The sequence below is a fragment of the Centroberyx affinis genome, unplaced genomic scaffold, assembly GCF_046629955.1.
Source record: "Centroberyx affinis isolate AG114_WGS23_722 - 3 ecotype Tasmania unplaced genomic scaffold, CSIRO-AGI_Caff_v1 ptg006820l_1, whole genome shotgun sequence".
Lineage (NCBI taxonomy): Eukaryota > Metazoa > Chordata > Actinopteri > Beryciformes > Berycidae > Centroberyx > Centroberyx affinis.
Genome location: NW_027283461.1, coordinates 2,652 through 16,971, shown reverse-complemented (window position 1 = coordinate 16,971; position 14,320 = coordinate 2,652). Strand labels below are relative to the sequence as shown.

At 41.7% G+C, this 14,320-nt stretch overlaps 1 protein-coding gene across 1 annotated transcript; it reads right to left on the bottom strand.

Annotated features, from left to right (window-relative positions):
- Positions 1–1,863: 1,863 nt before the first annotated feature.
- Positions 1,864–13,193, bottom strand: ccdc14 (coiled-coil domain containing 14). Its single transcript, XM_071513194.1, has 12 exons — positions 13,060–13,193; positions 12,472–12,527; positions 11,561–11,630; positions 10,335–10,407; positions 10,084–10,188; positions 9,157–9,226; positions 7,331–8,967; positions 5,662–5,800; positions 4,570–4,652; positions 4,255–4,398; positions 3,812–3,914; positions 1,864–2,660 (listed from the first exon to the last, which is right to left on the bottom strand). Exons 1-12 carry the CDS (start codon positions 13,081–13,083, stop codon positions 2,003–2,005), a joined length of 3,162 nt encoding a protein of 1,053 aa, XP_071369295.1. The 5' UTR covers positions 13,084–13,193; the 3' UTR covers positions 1,864–2,002.
- Between the last annotated feature and the right edge of the window lie 1,127 nt (positions 13,194–14,320).

Genomic DNA, 14,320 nt, shown 5'->3' with positions numbered 1-14,320 from the left:
AGTGCGTGAAAATATCAGTCTGTTAAAAAAGTTGATACTAGCTGGACTTTTGACAGAGGCCAGGTAAACAAACTAGCAATCAGGTAAACTGCTTCAAAATGTTTCGAGACTCAGCAACCCACTGCAACTAGCCTAAACCTAAGTGGTTTCAGCAGAATTTGACAGATGCCAAATGTTCCATGATTGGCTTGTACACCAGGCAGTAGGCTAGAAGTCACACACATGGACAGGATCCTTGTTGCAGCCACATTCACTTACCAGGAGATCAGTGATTTTACCTAAGTCAATGCATGAATTAAATTTTTTGTTTTGATCGTGATTTCCATTCATTGGTTTGAGATGCAAGCTAAAACAGACAGGCAACTCTGAGTTGACTAAATGTCAAACGAAGGCTTAAGCAGGTAGTTTCATCTAGAACAATCTTGGAACCCATCGTCTATCGGTCTGATGACGATTAGACTCTGGGGGCGACAGCCAATATTTTGGGGTTTCCGGTGTAGCCAGTGGACATCCGGGCCAAGACTTCCTCTTCCGTGCGCCGGTCATTGTTTACAGTCCGATTAGCAACTTGAGACACGAGAATGGAGTCGGAGTTGAGAGACGACGTCTCATATGCAGATATCTCTTTATAGAGATTAGCTGAAATGTCATCTGGACCTAAAACACCTACAAAAAGTATCGATGTTTGTGTATTGTGTGGAGAAACGTTCGACTCTCGCATCTCAAGATGTCCGCTGGGCACCAGCAGTTCAGAGAGGCAGCCATTGACTTTTACCCTCTGGGTTCTCTGGGTTAAAAAGTCTAAAATCCATCCCACCATATTCAAATCTAGATTAAAATTTGAAATAAGTTTATTAGCTAAAATATGGGGCTGGATCATATTAAAAGCAGATGAAAAATCAATAAAAAGCAGTTTTGCTTCCAGTTGGGATTAATTGTGGATTTTCCAAATTCTCAAAACTGTGAAGTTTCCATAAAAGGTTTTTATATTCAGGAAACTAGACTGTAAAACATTATTATATGAAGTGGACTTAGAATTTATATTTATATTACTTCATGTGGGTGTTTTCATTATTTTGGCAATATAGGTTAATTTGACTGTATATTTTAGTAGAATTTTAAACTGACAAAAAAAGAATGGTTTGTATTAAGTAGTAATGCATGCAGCTGGTTAATGTAAGTGCAAATATTTTATTTGATTTTGGGATGAAAAGTTGCTAGGCTTAAAATTTCTGAATATTACTGATGACCCTCTGACTGCCAAGAGGCGTCATGAATAACATTTAATAATCTTCTGTACAATGAAATGAAACTATTTGTACACATCAACTTCACTCTGCTGGGGGTCAGGTCATGGTTTTTAGATGCCTGACCTGTTGATGGCCTATTTATTGGTAATGCAGTTGTTGAACTGCATTATGTATCATAAGAGTATTAAGCTTATCTTTCCTCGCTTGGTTTGGTTTTATTGATTTTAGATCAATTAGAGTGATGCTTGTACTATGCAGCTATTTAAAAAATAATGACAAAAATATTGAATCGGGACTCGGTATTGGCAGATACTCGATATTAAATGACTTGGATCGGAGACAAAAAAAAAGTTGATCAGGACTTCCCTAATTATACTTTAGGGAAGTCAAAAAAAAAAAAAAAATATATATATATATTTAGAGGTATGGGTCAATGTCATCTTTCGTCTCATCACAATTAACACAACCACAATCAAGCAAAAACATTTAATTTATTTCCAACCTTGCAGGCTTACATATCACTCATTAAAATCATCCAAAATAGCAAAATGCAGCATAACAGAGGTTACGCACTGTTACATATATCTATAAAAAAAAATGGAGATGATTAAAAACTAGCTTAGTCCATAAACTGTAAGCATGTGAGCTACAGTGCAGCAGACACACACCACTAACACACTTCAATAAAAAGGAAAAAGTATATTAGTTGTGTTTTGCTTGACATAAATTTTGAGGCATAATAAGTTGGTGTGTCACCTCCTCAAATCCATCATTATAGTCCTCTGCAGACTGGCAATGCTAGCGTCCAGCGCTGCCAAGCCGTCCCTGAAGGCCACCTCGTCCCTGGTGTCAAAGGTCGACCCCGACCCGACGCTCCACTCGGACGATACGGATGCCGCTTCGCATCGGGACAGGGAGCGGTCTAAGTCCCGCCCCTTTTCCGGCTGTTCTCCAGATGACCGGGCTAAGCCTGAGCTGAGCGATTGGTCAAGGTGAGGACTGATGAGAGATTTTGATTGGCGGAGGAGCCTGAGTACGGTGTCCAAACTTTGGCAATGGGCCACTGAGGTCACTGGAGGGCCGCCTCCTTGCTGAGACCCCGTAATAGGATGTGATGACATCATTGTTTCTCTCAGCGGGGCAAAAGTCAGTTTCTTTTTCGCGCACACACTCCTTCCGACAACCTCATCGACACTCGCTGTGGGCTCCGGCTGTGTGTCTGATTGACAGGTGAGGACACGCCCATTCTGACCCAGTGAGATCAGGTATTGGCTGACGGGGTCGGGCGCGGGCTCCGACGTGTCCCGGCCGGGCAGATATCGCTCGAGAAGCTGCTTCGTGAGAGGAGGGCCCGGCCCTGAGCTGTCAATCACTGTCGGAGAATCTGATGAAACGTGACTCTGAAGCATCCTGAGAGGAAGACGGGGAGAAAGAGAGGTAAGATAGAAGCCTAAAAAGTGCCAACTTTAGATCAACCCACAGAACAGCCTGAACAGCCTCCATGGATACTGAAAAGTTTCATTTTGTTCTTTGACTTTTATAGAGATTGCATGTCCTATGTGTCCACATGAAGGGCTGGGTGATAATTCAATATTATTGTTTATCGTCTTTCAGTGGAATCATATTGTGATGATATGAAGATATTTTAATATCATGACACACATTTCTGCTGTCTAAATTGATGATGATATGCAAATGTTACTTAAAAACTCATAAAATGAGGTATGGTAGGAATATTATTTGAATATTTCAGTTTTGTTTGACATCACACCTAACATTACCATTCGGTTCAATGAGATGAACATTAATCTGATTATTTATTTATTTTGCATACATGAACCATATCGTGATATATATTGACAGAGAAAAATCCTTATGATTATCGTGATATTGATTTCAACCATATTGCCCAGCCCTAACCTGACATCACATCGCTGAGAGTGAAAATATCGCCCTACTTGACTAGAAAGATAGGCCTATTCAAAATATAAGTTAAAGTTTCCTAATTATTTTATGAAAGTTCCTAATTATTTTATTTTATTGTTGCAAGAAATAACAGGCTTTATAGTCTATAGGCGCACTGTGGTATAAGTCTTCTGTTTGTAATTTATTTTTATGGATAAAACGTTTCAATATCATGTAAACCCAATCAGCCTAAATTAAACTATCTTAACTTTACTGAATATTACATGAATTGGAATTAAAACGTCGAAATTGGGTTAGGGCTGAACAATTATTCAAAATTTTATCGAAATCGCAATATGGCCTACTGCAATTTTCAAATCGCAGGAGGCGCAATATTTGTTAAAGGTGAAATGTGTGTCAAAATACCATTTTAAATGAAATATTGTCGGTAGTATATTGTATATTGAAATATTGTCGGGTTTCCATAGGAAACTCTCTGATATAGTGGATCTAGAGAACCACATAACACCACTACCTTGTTCATTCATGCATGTAACTGAATCCATTGATGCTTGTCCGCAGCATTTTTCACCAACTGAGAATCTTGGAAAAGGCCCAGGAGAGAATCCCCTGGTCAGGCCTAGTCCAACCCCTACCTGTTGAGGTGTTGGATCTCCTCCAGTCTCTGCTGGGCGAGCAAGGCCACTTCACTCCTCTCTCTCTCGCTTTCCAACAGCCTGCTGCTAGTGTCCTCCAAGTCTGCACACACACACACACACACAAACATTCTTAACAGACATACATAGGAACATATGCACACACTAGGGCTGCACAATTGATTACCACGGCAATATGGTAATTGTGGAAGTTGCGTTTACTGCATTCCATTTAAAAGGCTACTCCCACTGTGTCAAAATCAAGGTTTTCTAACTTAGCTTCAAACTGCTCAAAACCAATGCTCTAAACAGCAAATGAGATTAAACTAGGTATTCAATTGCAATTCTATTAATCAAAATTATAATCGCAACTACAATATCTGCCTTGCTCTACCCGCACTACAGCACAGATGTCAGAAGTGAAAGTACGGTGCGATCTGAACCTGTTTTCATGAGTGCGTTCTCTGCCTCTCTGTCTCTCAGCTGGCTCTGTGTGTCCTGCAGGGCTTGCCGTAGCTCTCCCACATCGTCCTGGAGCTCCTGGAGCCGTGATTGGGCAGCGCTGAGCTCCGCCTGCAGAGTCAACACTGGGGGAAGACGTTAATCGACCAATTAGGTTCCTTTCATGGCATGGTTTTTTGCCTTAGGAGTACAGTACGTATCATATTCTATGTAACTGACTCATTTCAACTAGACATGAATGTCAATGGCTCACATGGGTTGAACTACAGAGGGATCAACAGACATACAGGCTTTACCTTCCGAGTCACTGTGTCTCTCCATGGTCTCTCTCTCTGCTCTCTCTCTCTCCTGTAACTGCTGGTTCAGGATCCTCACGCGCCTGGGAACCACACACATGATTTGATCACTTAAAAAAAACAAAAACAAGAACACTTTTATTGATACCCACACACACACACACTTTTGGATTTCAACCTTAAAGTATAGGACTGGTGTCATTTTTTGCCATTATTGCCGGAAAAGTGTTTATGCATATAAATATATTTGCCATAGTCAGAAGCTACTACTATCCGTTGTACTGCAGGTTTATCCTACCTTCTAGAAGTCAAAGGCCCTCATTGTTTTCAAAAATACATAAAAAATATGCCATAGAGACATCCTTCTACCTTGACTAACTTAATACATCATGTTGAACAGCATGTGTATTACAGTTTTTTCCCTAGCATGCCTTTATCACGCAGCTAATCATCACGTTTAATGGGGACTATTTTCACTTTTTCACAAAGCCACAAAATGCTGGAATGCTAAGTGAAGTAATCAATCAGAATCCACCTCAGCAAAAAAAGAAATGCAAAATAGCGGAAACAGAGGAAAAATAGTCAATATTGGGGCTGGCAATTATTTTACATTCATTTTCATGTTAGACTGAAGGGAGCAGAATCTGGAATCCCTTATTTGGCCTGAAAAAGTTTGCCCATCTGTCAGAATGGAACTACTTTTGATCGGATTGCAACTCCATATGATTGTGGCATTATGAAGTGATGTTAGGAAAAAATTCAATACATATTTTTGAAAACAATGGAAGCCTGTGACTTCCGGAAAGTAAGGCAAACCTGCACTAGAACGGGCAGTAGTAGCTTCTGACTGTGGCAAACACGTTGATGGGTTTACATTTACATGGGCGTTAATGGTGACAGGAAAAAAATAAAATTACAAAAGGTGTTGATTCATCTCTTCCTATGTGAAGGTTTCCCACCAGTGACCACACCGACATCAGAATTTAATATGGGCAAATAGGGTGAATCGGTGTCTCAATTAGTGGGGACGGGATGCCAGTCGAAGATAATCTTTCTATCGCATGAACACACACTAACAAACAGTGTATTTACCTGCGTAGCTGAGAGTTCTGGCTGCGCAGTGGCTGTAGTACCAGTGCTATCTCAGCTTGGATGTTTGAACTACCAGCGATCAGTGGCAGCAAGGACACCGTCTGCTCCAGATCACTTAGCAACCTCTCTGCGACACCTCCTGCACACACCGAGATTAGTCTAGTTAACGTAAAGTAAGAATACACCCTCAAACCAACAAACTTCTCTTCCTCTTGGCCAACGTACCCTCAGCTTACAACACAGGGTGACTATAGCGTTCTTGTTTTAAATTTAAGACCGTACAAATAACATTTTAGACCAATTTCACCTAAATTTAGAGACACAACAAAGTATGTGTCTGTGCAACTAAGGAGATTTCTCACTCAAAAAGCAGTTCACCAAGGAAAAGATTTTTTTAAAGATTATTCTTTGGGCATTTCTGCTTTATTGAACAGTTTATAGAGGAGAGAGAGAGGAACAAAGGTCCTGGAATAGCCTGGATTCAAACCTCGGACACCGCTGTTACCTGGCATGTATCTTAGCCAACTAAACCACCAGGATGCCCCAAGAAAAGTTCTATTTTAAAAAGGGCCATATTGTTTTTTATGCATCTATTAGCTCAATTACTACAATTTACATATACTTTACATTGCTACTGACCATTTTCCAAAGCATACCATACTTTTTTTATGTTGGGCCAGTCACGGACCTGTAAAGTAACTCACTTACATCCTCACAGTTAGTCTGATCTGCTCTGCTGATAGACTTTGTGAGGGGTTAGTTGGTTTGAATCCCTGTGTGTCCTCTGAGTCTGTTCAGGTCATAGCGTATGGTAGTTCATAATGAAGGTGTTTATAATTGACTAGTGTCTCCCTCAGTGTTCATGCAGTTCTTACTAGCATACAGTAACACTGTCTCCGCCAGAAAATAGTCCCTTAAAGAATTATTGTTTTACAAACTAAATTCACACAGCCATGATTGCTAAACCCAGGCACAAATGTTAGCTGGAGCGGCAGAGAATTTTAAGGTAGGTTTATCACCTAAATGTTTGAATTTTTAAAAACAGGGAAATACATTATATATACAGTATGTATATATTAAAAAAATCTAGAAAAGTATGATATGCTTTGAAAAATGGTCGGTAGTGATGAATGGTAGGCATGCAGTGTAGTAAATGGGCTAAATTGTCGTGCTGCAGAGATGTCCTGGCCTACACATCATATTCTACAGACTTAAGAAAACATCTTTGTTTGGTACAGATCCCCGCAAAAATCACACCATAATCATTTTAATACATTTTTCAAATAAAGTGAGAATAATGATGTAAAAATTACCATTCCCTCTAATATCGCAAATCATATCGCAATTGCAATATCAGTCAAAATAATCGCAATTAGATATTTTTTCAAAATCATTCAGCCCTAGTATGGTCCTTTAAGCCCTCTGAAACATTTTAAAACATTGTATTTAAAACTCAAATGTAACATTTAACCATATTTAAGACATTTTACGGCACTGAATTTAGAAACATTTATTTAAACATTTGGAGGAGATCTCCCGTCCACATACTAACCAGTACCAAGCCTGCTTAACCTCTGATGATTAGACAAGACGTGTTCAGGGTGGTAACAAGACAGGAGAGATAAACATATTGATAGACAGATAAACAGCAGATAGACAGACAGGTTACCTTGTCCGGTGATCAGAGCCTTGAGTTCTCCTAGTAGATACTGTACTGTCTTCACTTTCACCTCCATCTCTGCAGTACAGCCCTCAGATCTGCTCTGGGAATTTCGGTCTCTCACAGGCACGCACTCCTCCTCCTCTCCTCGGTGGCCACAGCCTTCCCCGGACGAGGGCTCCGAATCGTGGCTCCACTGGCACCCCTGCGCTCTACAGTCTGTCTGTGGAGCTTTAGAACCAGACCGGCAGTCAGTCTGGGTGAGAGGAGGCTGGCAGTGGGACTGGGGAAGAGGAAGACATGCGGAGGGAGAGAGGAGTTGAGATAGAGGAGGCGGCAGGGAGTAGGGTGGGGTTTGGGGCTGGAGAAAAGGTTGTGACTGAGACAGAGAAACAGGGATTGAGGCATGGGGCTGGGAGAGTGGGATAGAGGCCTGGGGCTGGGAGGAAGGGATAGAGACCTGGAGCTGGGAGAGAGGGATGGAGGCCTGGAGCTGGGAGGAAGGGAGGGAGGACTGGGACTGGGAGGGAGGAATGGAGGCCTGGAGCTGGGAGGAAGGGAGGGAGGCCTGAGGCTGGGAGAGAGGGATGGAGGCCTGGAGCTGGGAGGAAGGGATAGAGACCTGGAGCTGGGAGAGAGGGATAGAGGCCTGGGGCTGGGAGGAAGAGATGGAGGCCTGGAGCTGGGAGGGAGGGATGGAAGCCTGGGGCTGGGAGAGAGGGATAGAGGCCTGGGGCTGGGAGGAAGGGATGGAGGGCTGGAGCTGGTAGAAAGGGATGGAGGCCTGGAGCTGGGAAGAAGGGATGGAGGCCTGGGGCTGGGAGAGCGGGATAGAGGCCTGGGGCTGGGAGGAAGGGATGGAGGCCTGGAGCTGGTAGGAAGGGATGGAGGCCTGGAGCTGGGAGGAAAGGATGGAGGCCTGGAGCTGGGAGGAAGGGAGGGAGGTCTGGGGCTGGGAGAGAGGGATAGAGGCCTGGAGCTGGGAAGAAGGGATGGAGGCCTGGAGCTGGGAGGGAGGGATGGAGGCCTGGAGCTGGGAGGAAGGGATAGAGGCCTGGGGCTGGGAGGAAGGGATGGAGGCCTGGAGCTGGGAGGAAGGGAGGGAGGACTGGGACTGGGAGGGAGGGATGGAGGCCTGGAGCTGGGACAGAGGGATAGAGGCCTGGAGCTGGAAGGAAGGGAGGGAGGCCTGGAGCTGGGAGAGAGGGATAGAGTCCTGGAGCTGGGAGGGAGGGAGGGAGGCCTGGGGCTGGGAGAGAGGGATAGAGGCCTGGAACTGGGAGGAAGGGAGGGAGGCCTGGGGCTGGGAGAGAGGGATAGAGGCCTGAGGCTGGGAGGGAGGGAGGGAGGCCTGGGGCTGGGAGAGAGGGATAGAGGCCCGGAGCTGGGAGGAAGGGAGGGAGGCCTGGGGCTGGGAGAGAGGGATAGAGGCCTGAGGCTGGGAGGGAGGGATGAAGGCCAGGGGCTGGGAGGGAGGGATGGTGGGAGAGAGGTGCTGAGAATGAATGAGGGTTTGGCTGTTAGCCGGCTGTCCAGTTGTAGATGAAACAGGTTTCTCGGGGCTCAGAGTCGGTGTGGAGGTAGTCAGCCGACCGTTGAAGTGAACATCTGTCCCAGGGTTAGATGGCTTGGAATGAGGGTTTGCTCTGGAAGAAGTTACACACACTTTGTTTAGAGTAATTTAGCCCATAGACTGGTCTTGGTCAGGTTAGTTTTAAAACTCAGTCACATAAAAAAACAAAGGGACACCTTGACATTTCAAAATGTAATCTGTTATTTTTCTTCACCAGACAACTTGTCACACTGTGGGGAAATAGAAAAGAAAGCAAGCCTACCTCGAAGGTGGATGACCGGACAGACCAGCATGCCGAGTGGCTGGAAAACTCTTCTGGACTGGAACTGAACCTGAAGGGGAGAGATGTGGCAACATTAGGCAAACACAAAGGTTATTATCGTTAAGGAAAATGAACAAAATAACGAAAACTAGGTGTGAAAAAACATTTTCGTTAACTGAAATAAAAATAAAAACAAGGCTTTACAAAAAAACGATAACTAACTGAAACTGTATTGTGTGTTTTCAAAACAAACTAAAATTAGGGCTGCAACCAATGATTATTTTCATTGTCGATTAATCTGTCGATTATTTTCTCGATTAATCGATTAGTTGTTTGGTCTATAAAATGTCAGAAAATGGTGAAAAATGTGGATCAGTGTTTCCCAAAGCCCAAGATGACGTCCTCAAATGTCTTGTTTTGTCCACAACCCAAAGATATTCAGTTTACTGTCATAGAGGAGGAAAGAAACCAGAAAATATTCACATTTAAGAAGCTGTTGAATCAGATTATCAAAATAGTTGCCGATTAATTTAATAGTTGACAACTAAACGATTAATCGTTGCAGCTCTAACTAAAATAAACTAAAATTATAGAGAAAATGTCTTTAGTTTTCGTCTTTGTCAATGTATTTCATACATAAGCCTAGTATTTTGAATGTTTGAATCACGCCCCTGACAAATACCCCATATTACAAAAAAAAGACCAAAACTAACACTGAAACTAATAAAAACTAAACTAAAACTAAACATTTTCAAAAAATAAAAACTCAACTCAACTAGCAAACCTGCTTTAAAAACTAATTAAAACTAAACAGAAATTGAAAACAAAAAGTCAAAACGAAATAAAAATAAAAACTAATGAAAAATGCAAAACTATAATAACCTTGGCGAGCACACACACACACACACACACCCACAGTGGTCCCACCTGTCTTTGTAACTGGTTTCTTGGTGGTCTTCTTCCCCATTGAGCTGGATGTTCTTGGTTTGGCTGCTCCTCCCTTCACTGCTCTGGCAACACTCGGCTTGGCTTCTGGTCTCACGCACACACATACACACATACACACACAAATGGGGCCATGGGCCAAATTAAGCAACACAGAATTTGATTTTGTGTCCCAATACAAATCAAGCAAAGTGTGTTAGTATGAGGGATAGCAAATGACCCAGACAGCTTACCTGCCCTCTCTGCCTGAAGGATATCACTGAGCAAGGCGGCACAGCGATCCAGCCCCTTATGGATAGTAGTGACCTGGTAGACGAGAGCAGTGAGCACCAGTTAGAGCTCATTTCACTTCCACTTTAATCAATTCAGAACATAATCAGAATCAATGTATTTGCTGGCGACAAATCATTCTATATCTCCATTGACTGAAAAGACACCCATCTCATTTGAATTCTGAATCAAACCCACAACTGACTAAATATAGGTAGGTAGGTAGGTAAGTAAATCAGCCCACACATTCAAAATATGAAATAAACTATGAAATAAGACAGCTGGTTCTAAACACAAAAATAGTCTTAACTAGGGCTGAACGATTTTGAAAAAATATCTAATTGCGATTATTTTGACTGATATTGCAATTGCGATATGATTTGCGATATCAGAGGGAATGATCATTTTTACATCATTATTCTCATTTTCATTGAAAAACATATTAAAATGATTATGGTGTGATTTTTGCGGGGATCTGTACCAAACAAAGATGTTTTAAAATATGATGTGTAGGCCAGGACATCTCTGCAGCACGACAATATTAATATTAATATACACACATTTCGCCTTTAACAAATATTGCGCCTCCTGCCATTTGAAAACTGCAGTAGGCCATATTGCGATTTCGATAAAATTTCGATTAATTGTTCAGCCCTAGTCTTAACCTTCAAAACAAGGTTGAGTGCAGTGTTTTTTCACTCATAACTGTTAAAAGCAGATATGAAGAATAAACTAAATCGTTATAGCGAACACTGGAATGTTACTGATGTCCTGCACAAACCTGTTTTTATCAATTCTGTTTTCTGTTTGTTTTTTATAGCTGCTGTTGCCCTCATATAAAAATATTTCAAGTCCCTGGGTCCCAGCCAGACTACAGACAATGTATTGTAATGTAAAAAATGCATAGGTGTCAATGAGAAAATAACTGAAAAGCTGACTTTTTGGAGATCAGTGATTCCTGCAGAGAGTTGCCATTTCCATTACCCTGAAAGTAACTTTATCCCATAAGTTTCTATTCAAATCTCTTTTTCCTTTTCCTATTATCTGATCGTCACTGAAGACAAATTAACCATAAATACAGAAAGTTATGTATTTGTACAGTGTACAACTGCTGCTGTGTCATGATCCTTCTAGCGAGTGTGTCCTCTCTTGTCTTTTCTACCAGTTGTGAGTCTACTCAGTCCATTACCTGGTCTTCAGAGTCTGTGGAGTAGAGAGAGTAGGCTGGCTCAGTCCAGGGTGCTGGCTTTGGAGTCACTCTAACAGCACAAAGTTAGCGGCATGAGTCAGGGTCGCATATTAGCTAATAGGTACATGCCTGATTAACAGGGTTCCTACACATTTTCAATTAAAAAATTCCATACTTTTTCCAGACCTTGATTTGTTTTGAAGAATTTGTCTGGTGTTCAATATGATTTACGCAGATAGACATCTTGCCCCTGCTAACTAGGTCATATCACAATATGTGAGATGATTAGCAGGGTTCCTACATGGTTTCCATTTTAAAATTCCATATTTTTCCCAGACCCTATGTTCTTGACTGGATTTGATTTTGGTCGGTATTTGATATAATGCATCCTACCAGTTTGGGTAATAAGAGCGTCCCTCTATCTGAACATTATTCTTCACATCAACAAAAACTGTGGACTCAAAGTGGCTCTACAACAACATAAAAGCTAGAATTATGTGTATATCGGACCTGAACCGCAACATTTTCCATACTTTTCCAGACATTTTTTCAAATTCCCAAACTATTCAAGACCTGGAAATGATCAAATTCATTTTTAATACTTTGCAAGACTTTCCAGACCTGCGTAGGAACTCTGGATTAAGTAAGTGGCACAACTTGTACTGAGTCCCAACATCACAGGCATGGCAATATATGTTTTCAATATGTTGTCATGTGTGGCTTTGTCACATAAGTTTGAGGACTCCAGGGCGAGTGTATTCCAGTGTTATATAATGGCAGTACTGCTGGAGGTGCATGGTAACATATGGATAACAGTCAGGACTGAGTATTCACCCAAGCCAACAAGCTGCACCACTGCTAGAAGAATACCAGGGAAACTTTACAGAGCTGAAAAAGGCTAGTCTGCTCACCTTCTCCTGGCTGGCTGCGCTTTGACTCCCCCAGTCAGCCTCCCTGATGACACAACCTGTCAATCACCAGCAGCACACCACAGTCACGAGCCATGGATTTTAAAAGGCTGTAATAATGTAGGGTCTCGCGCTTCTTAATTCTCCAATGAGTCCGATTTTACTACAAGGAGCAAATATTTGTCTCTGTTTAGTCGCTGTCATTGTATGTGGTCCCTGACTTTTTTCTTAATCTGTGCTGGTGTTACACCGAATTTGGTGACCTGAGATTCTGTGACCTGAAGTGTTGGTTATGTTGGTTAGGTTGGTTAGGTTTAGGCATGAGGAGTAAGATGGTTGGGGTTAGGGTAAGAATATCAGGGCAGGTCACAGAATCTGATGGCTCACCAAATTCGGTGTAACACCTGTGCAAAGTGCAAAACTATAACGATGTTAAAGTGAGCCTGCGCCAATTGTATGCTGAAAAACGACTGGTCGCCACAATATGAGACTTAAACTAACCTATGTAATGTCCTGCAGTTTCTGTTCCCTAGATAACTGACATTAATAGCGAACAACAGCAGCAATGTGTTAAGGTAAGTTGTCTCTTACCTTGTGTTTGGAAGTTCCTTTCATGGTTAACGATAGCTTAAGTTAGCTAGCTCACTCAGTTAGCCAGGTTTCTAGCCAAAATGTGCACCTTCTGGTGTGCTGTGAGCAAAGTGAAGTTTGCTGTCTCCTTGTTGTGTCGGGGCTTTAACAAAAAACAAAAAAAAACGCTTTCCTTATGCTTGATATGTAAACACATCTATCACTGAGGCCAACACAACAGACTGCGGGTTCCGTTTGAAACGGGAAACAACGAGTTGACCAATCAGAGCTTGTCCTGTCGAGTGTCCTGTCTAGTATGGCCATTTTCATTGGTGTAGATAAAAGTAAGGCGTTCCTGTATCTGTCGGTTATTGTTGGACAATTTAAATGTCATTCAAAACAAGTAAACCCGCCCCCAGCGACGCCATGGTAAGGGAACTTGGGATCCAAACAAGACTTCCCTTACTTCCACGGTGTAATTAGCAACGTTTTCCAAATCTCTAACGTTAAACTGTATGTACTTTGTATTTACACAGTATAAAGTTATTTAACCCCTGGAATGTATGTATTGTTTTTTTTTGTTTGTTCTATTTCCTTTTGAATATTGTCTTATGACATATATGTACTGTACTCATCTTACTCTGGTGATATAGTGTATGTGAAGAAAAAAAAAAAAAAAACTTCCACTTTGTGATCAGACAGTGACAGTGTAAACTGCAGAGAATCTGAGCTGAAATCAGCAAATGGATTTTCAATGGCCCTACAGTTTTTGTAAGTGTGTGAGGCTATGAATGGCATCTCTCACTGCTTATATACAAATTGGAAATGGTCTAATGCAGTGATTCTCAACCTTTTTCATATCAAGGACCCCTAATCTAGTCCACATTAGAGCCACAGACCCCCATTTGATGAGATTTTGTCTCTCAGACTCAAATCTGAGAATATTTTTTATTGTTAGAAATGATTTTGTCCAGAATTCCATGACTATCTGTATTGTAGGTAGAGAAAAAACAGTGAAACTATGACCAAAACAGTCATTCTTCTACATTCTCTAATTGTGTTCACTTCTCGTACATGAAATAATGGTGAAGTTTAACAATTCATCAATTTGCTGGGGACCCCTTAGAACCACCTCAAGGACCTCCAAACTTTATTCCTAAATGTCTTAACAGAAAGACTCAGCCAAGACCAAGATATCACTCCAGATAAACATCAAAGTCCATTTAATGTAAAACAAAACAAAACAAAAAACTAAACACAAGTACATTGATTCAACTAAAAA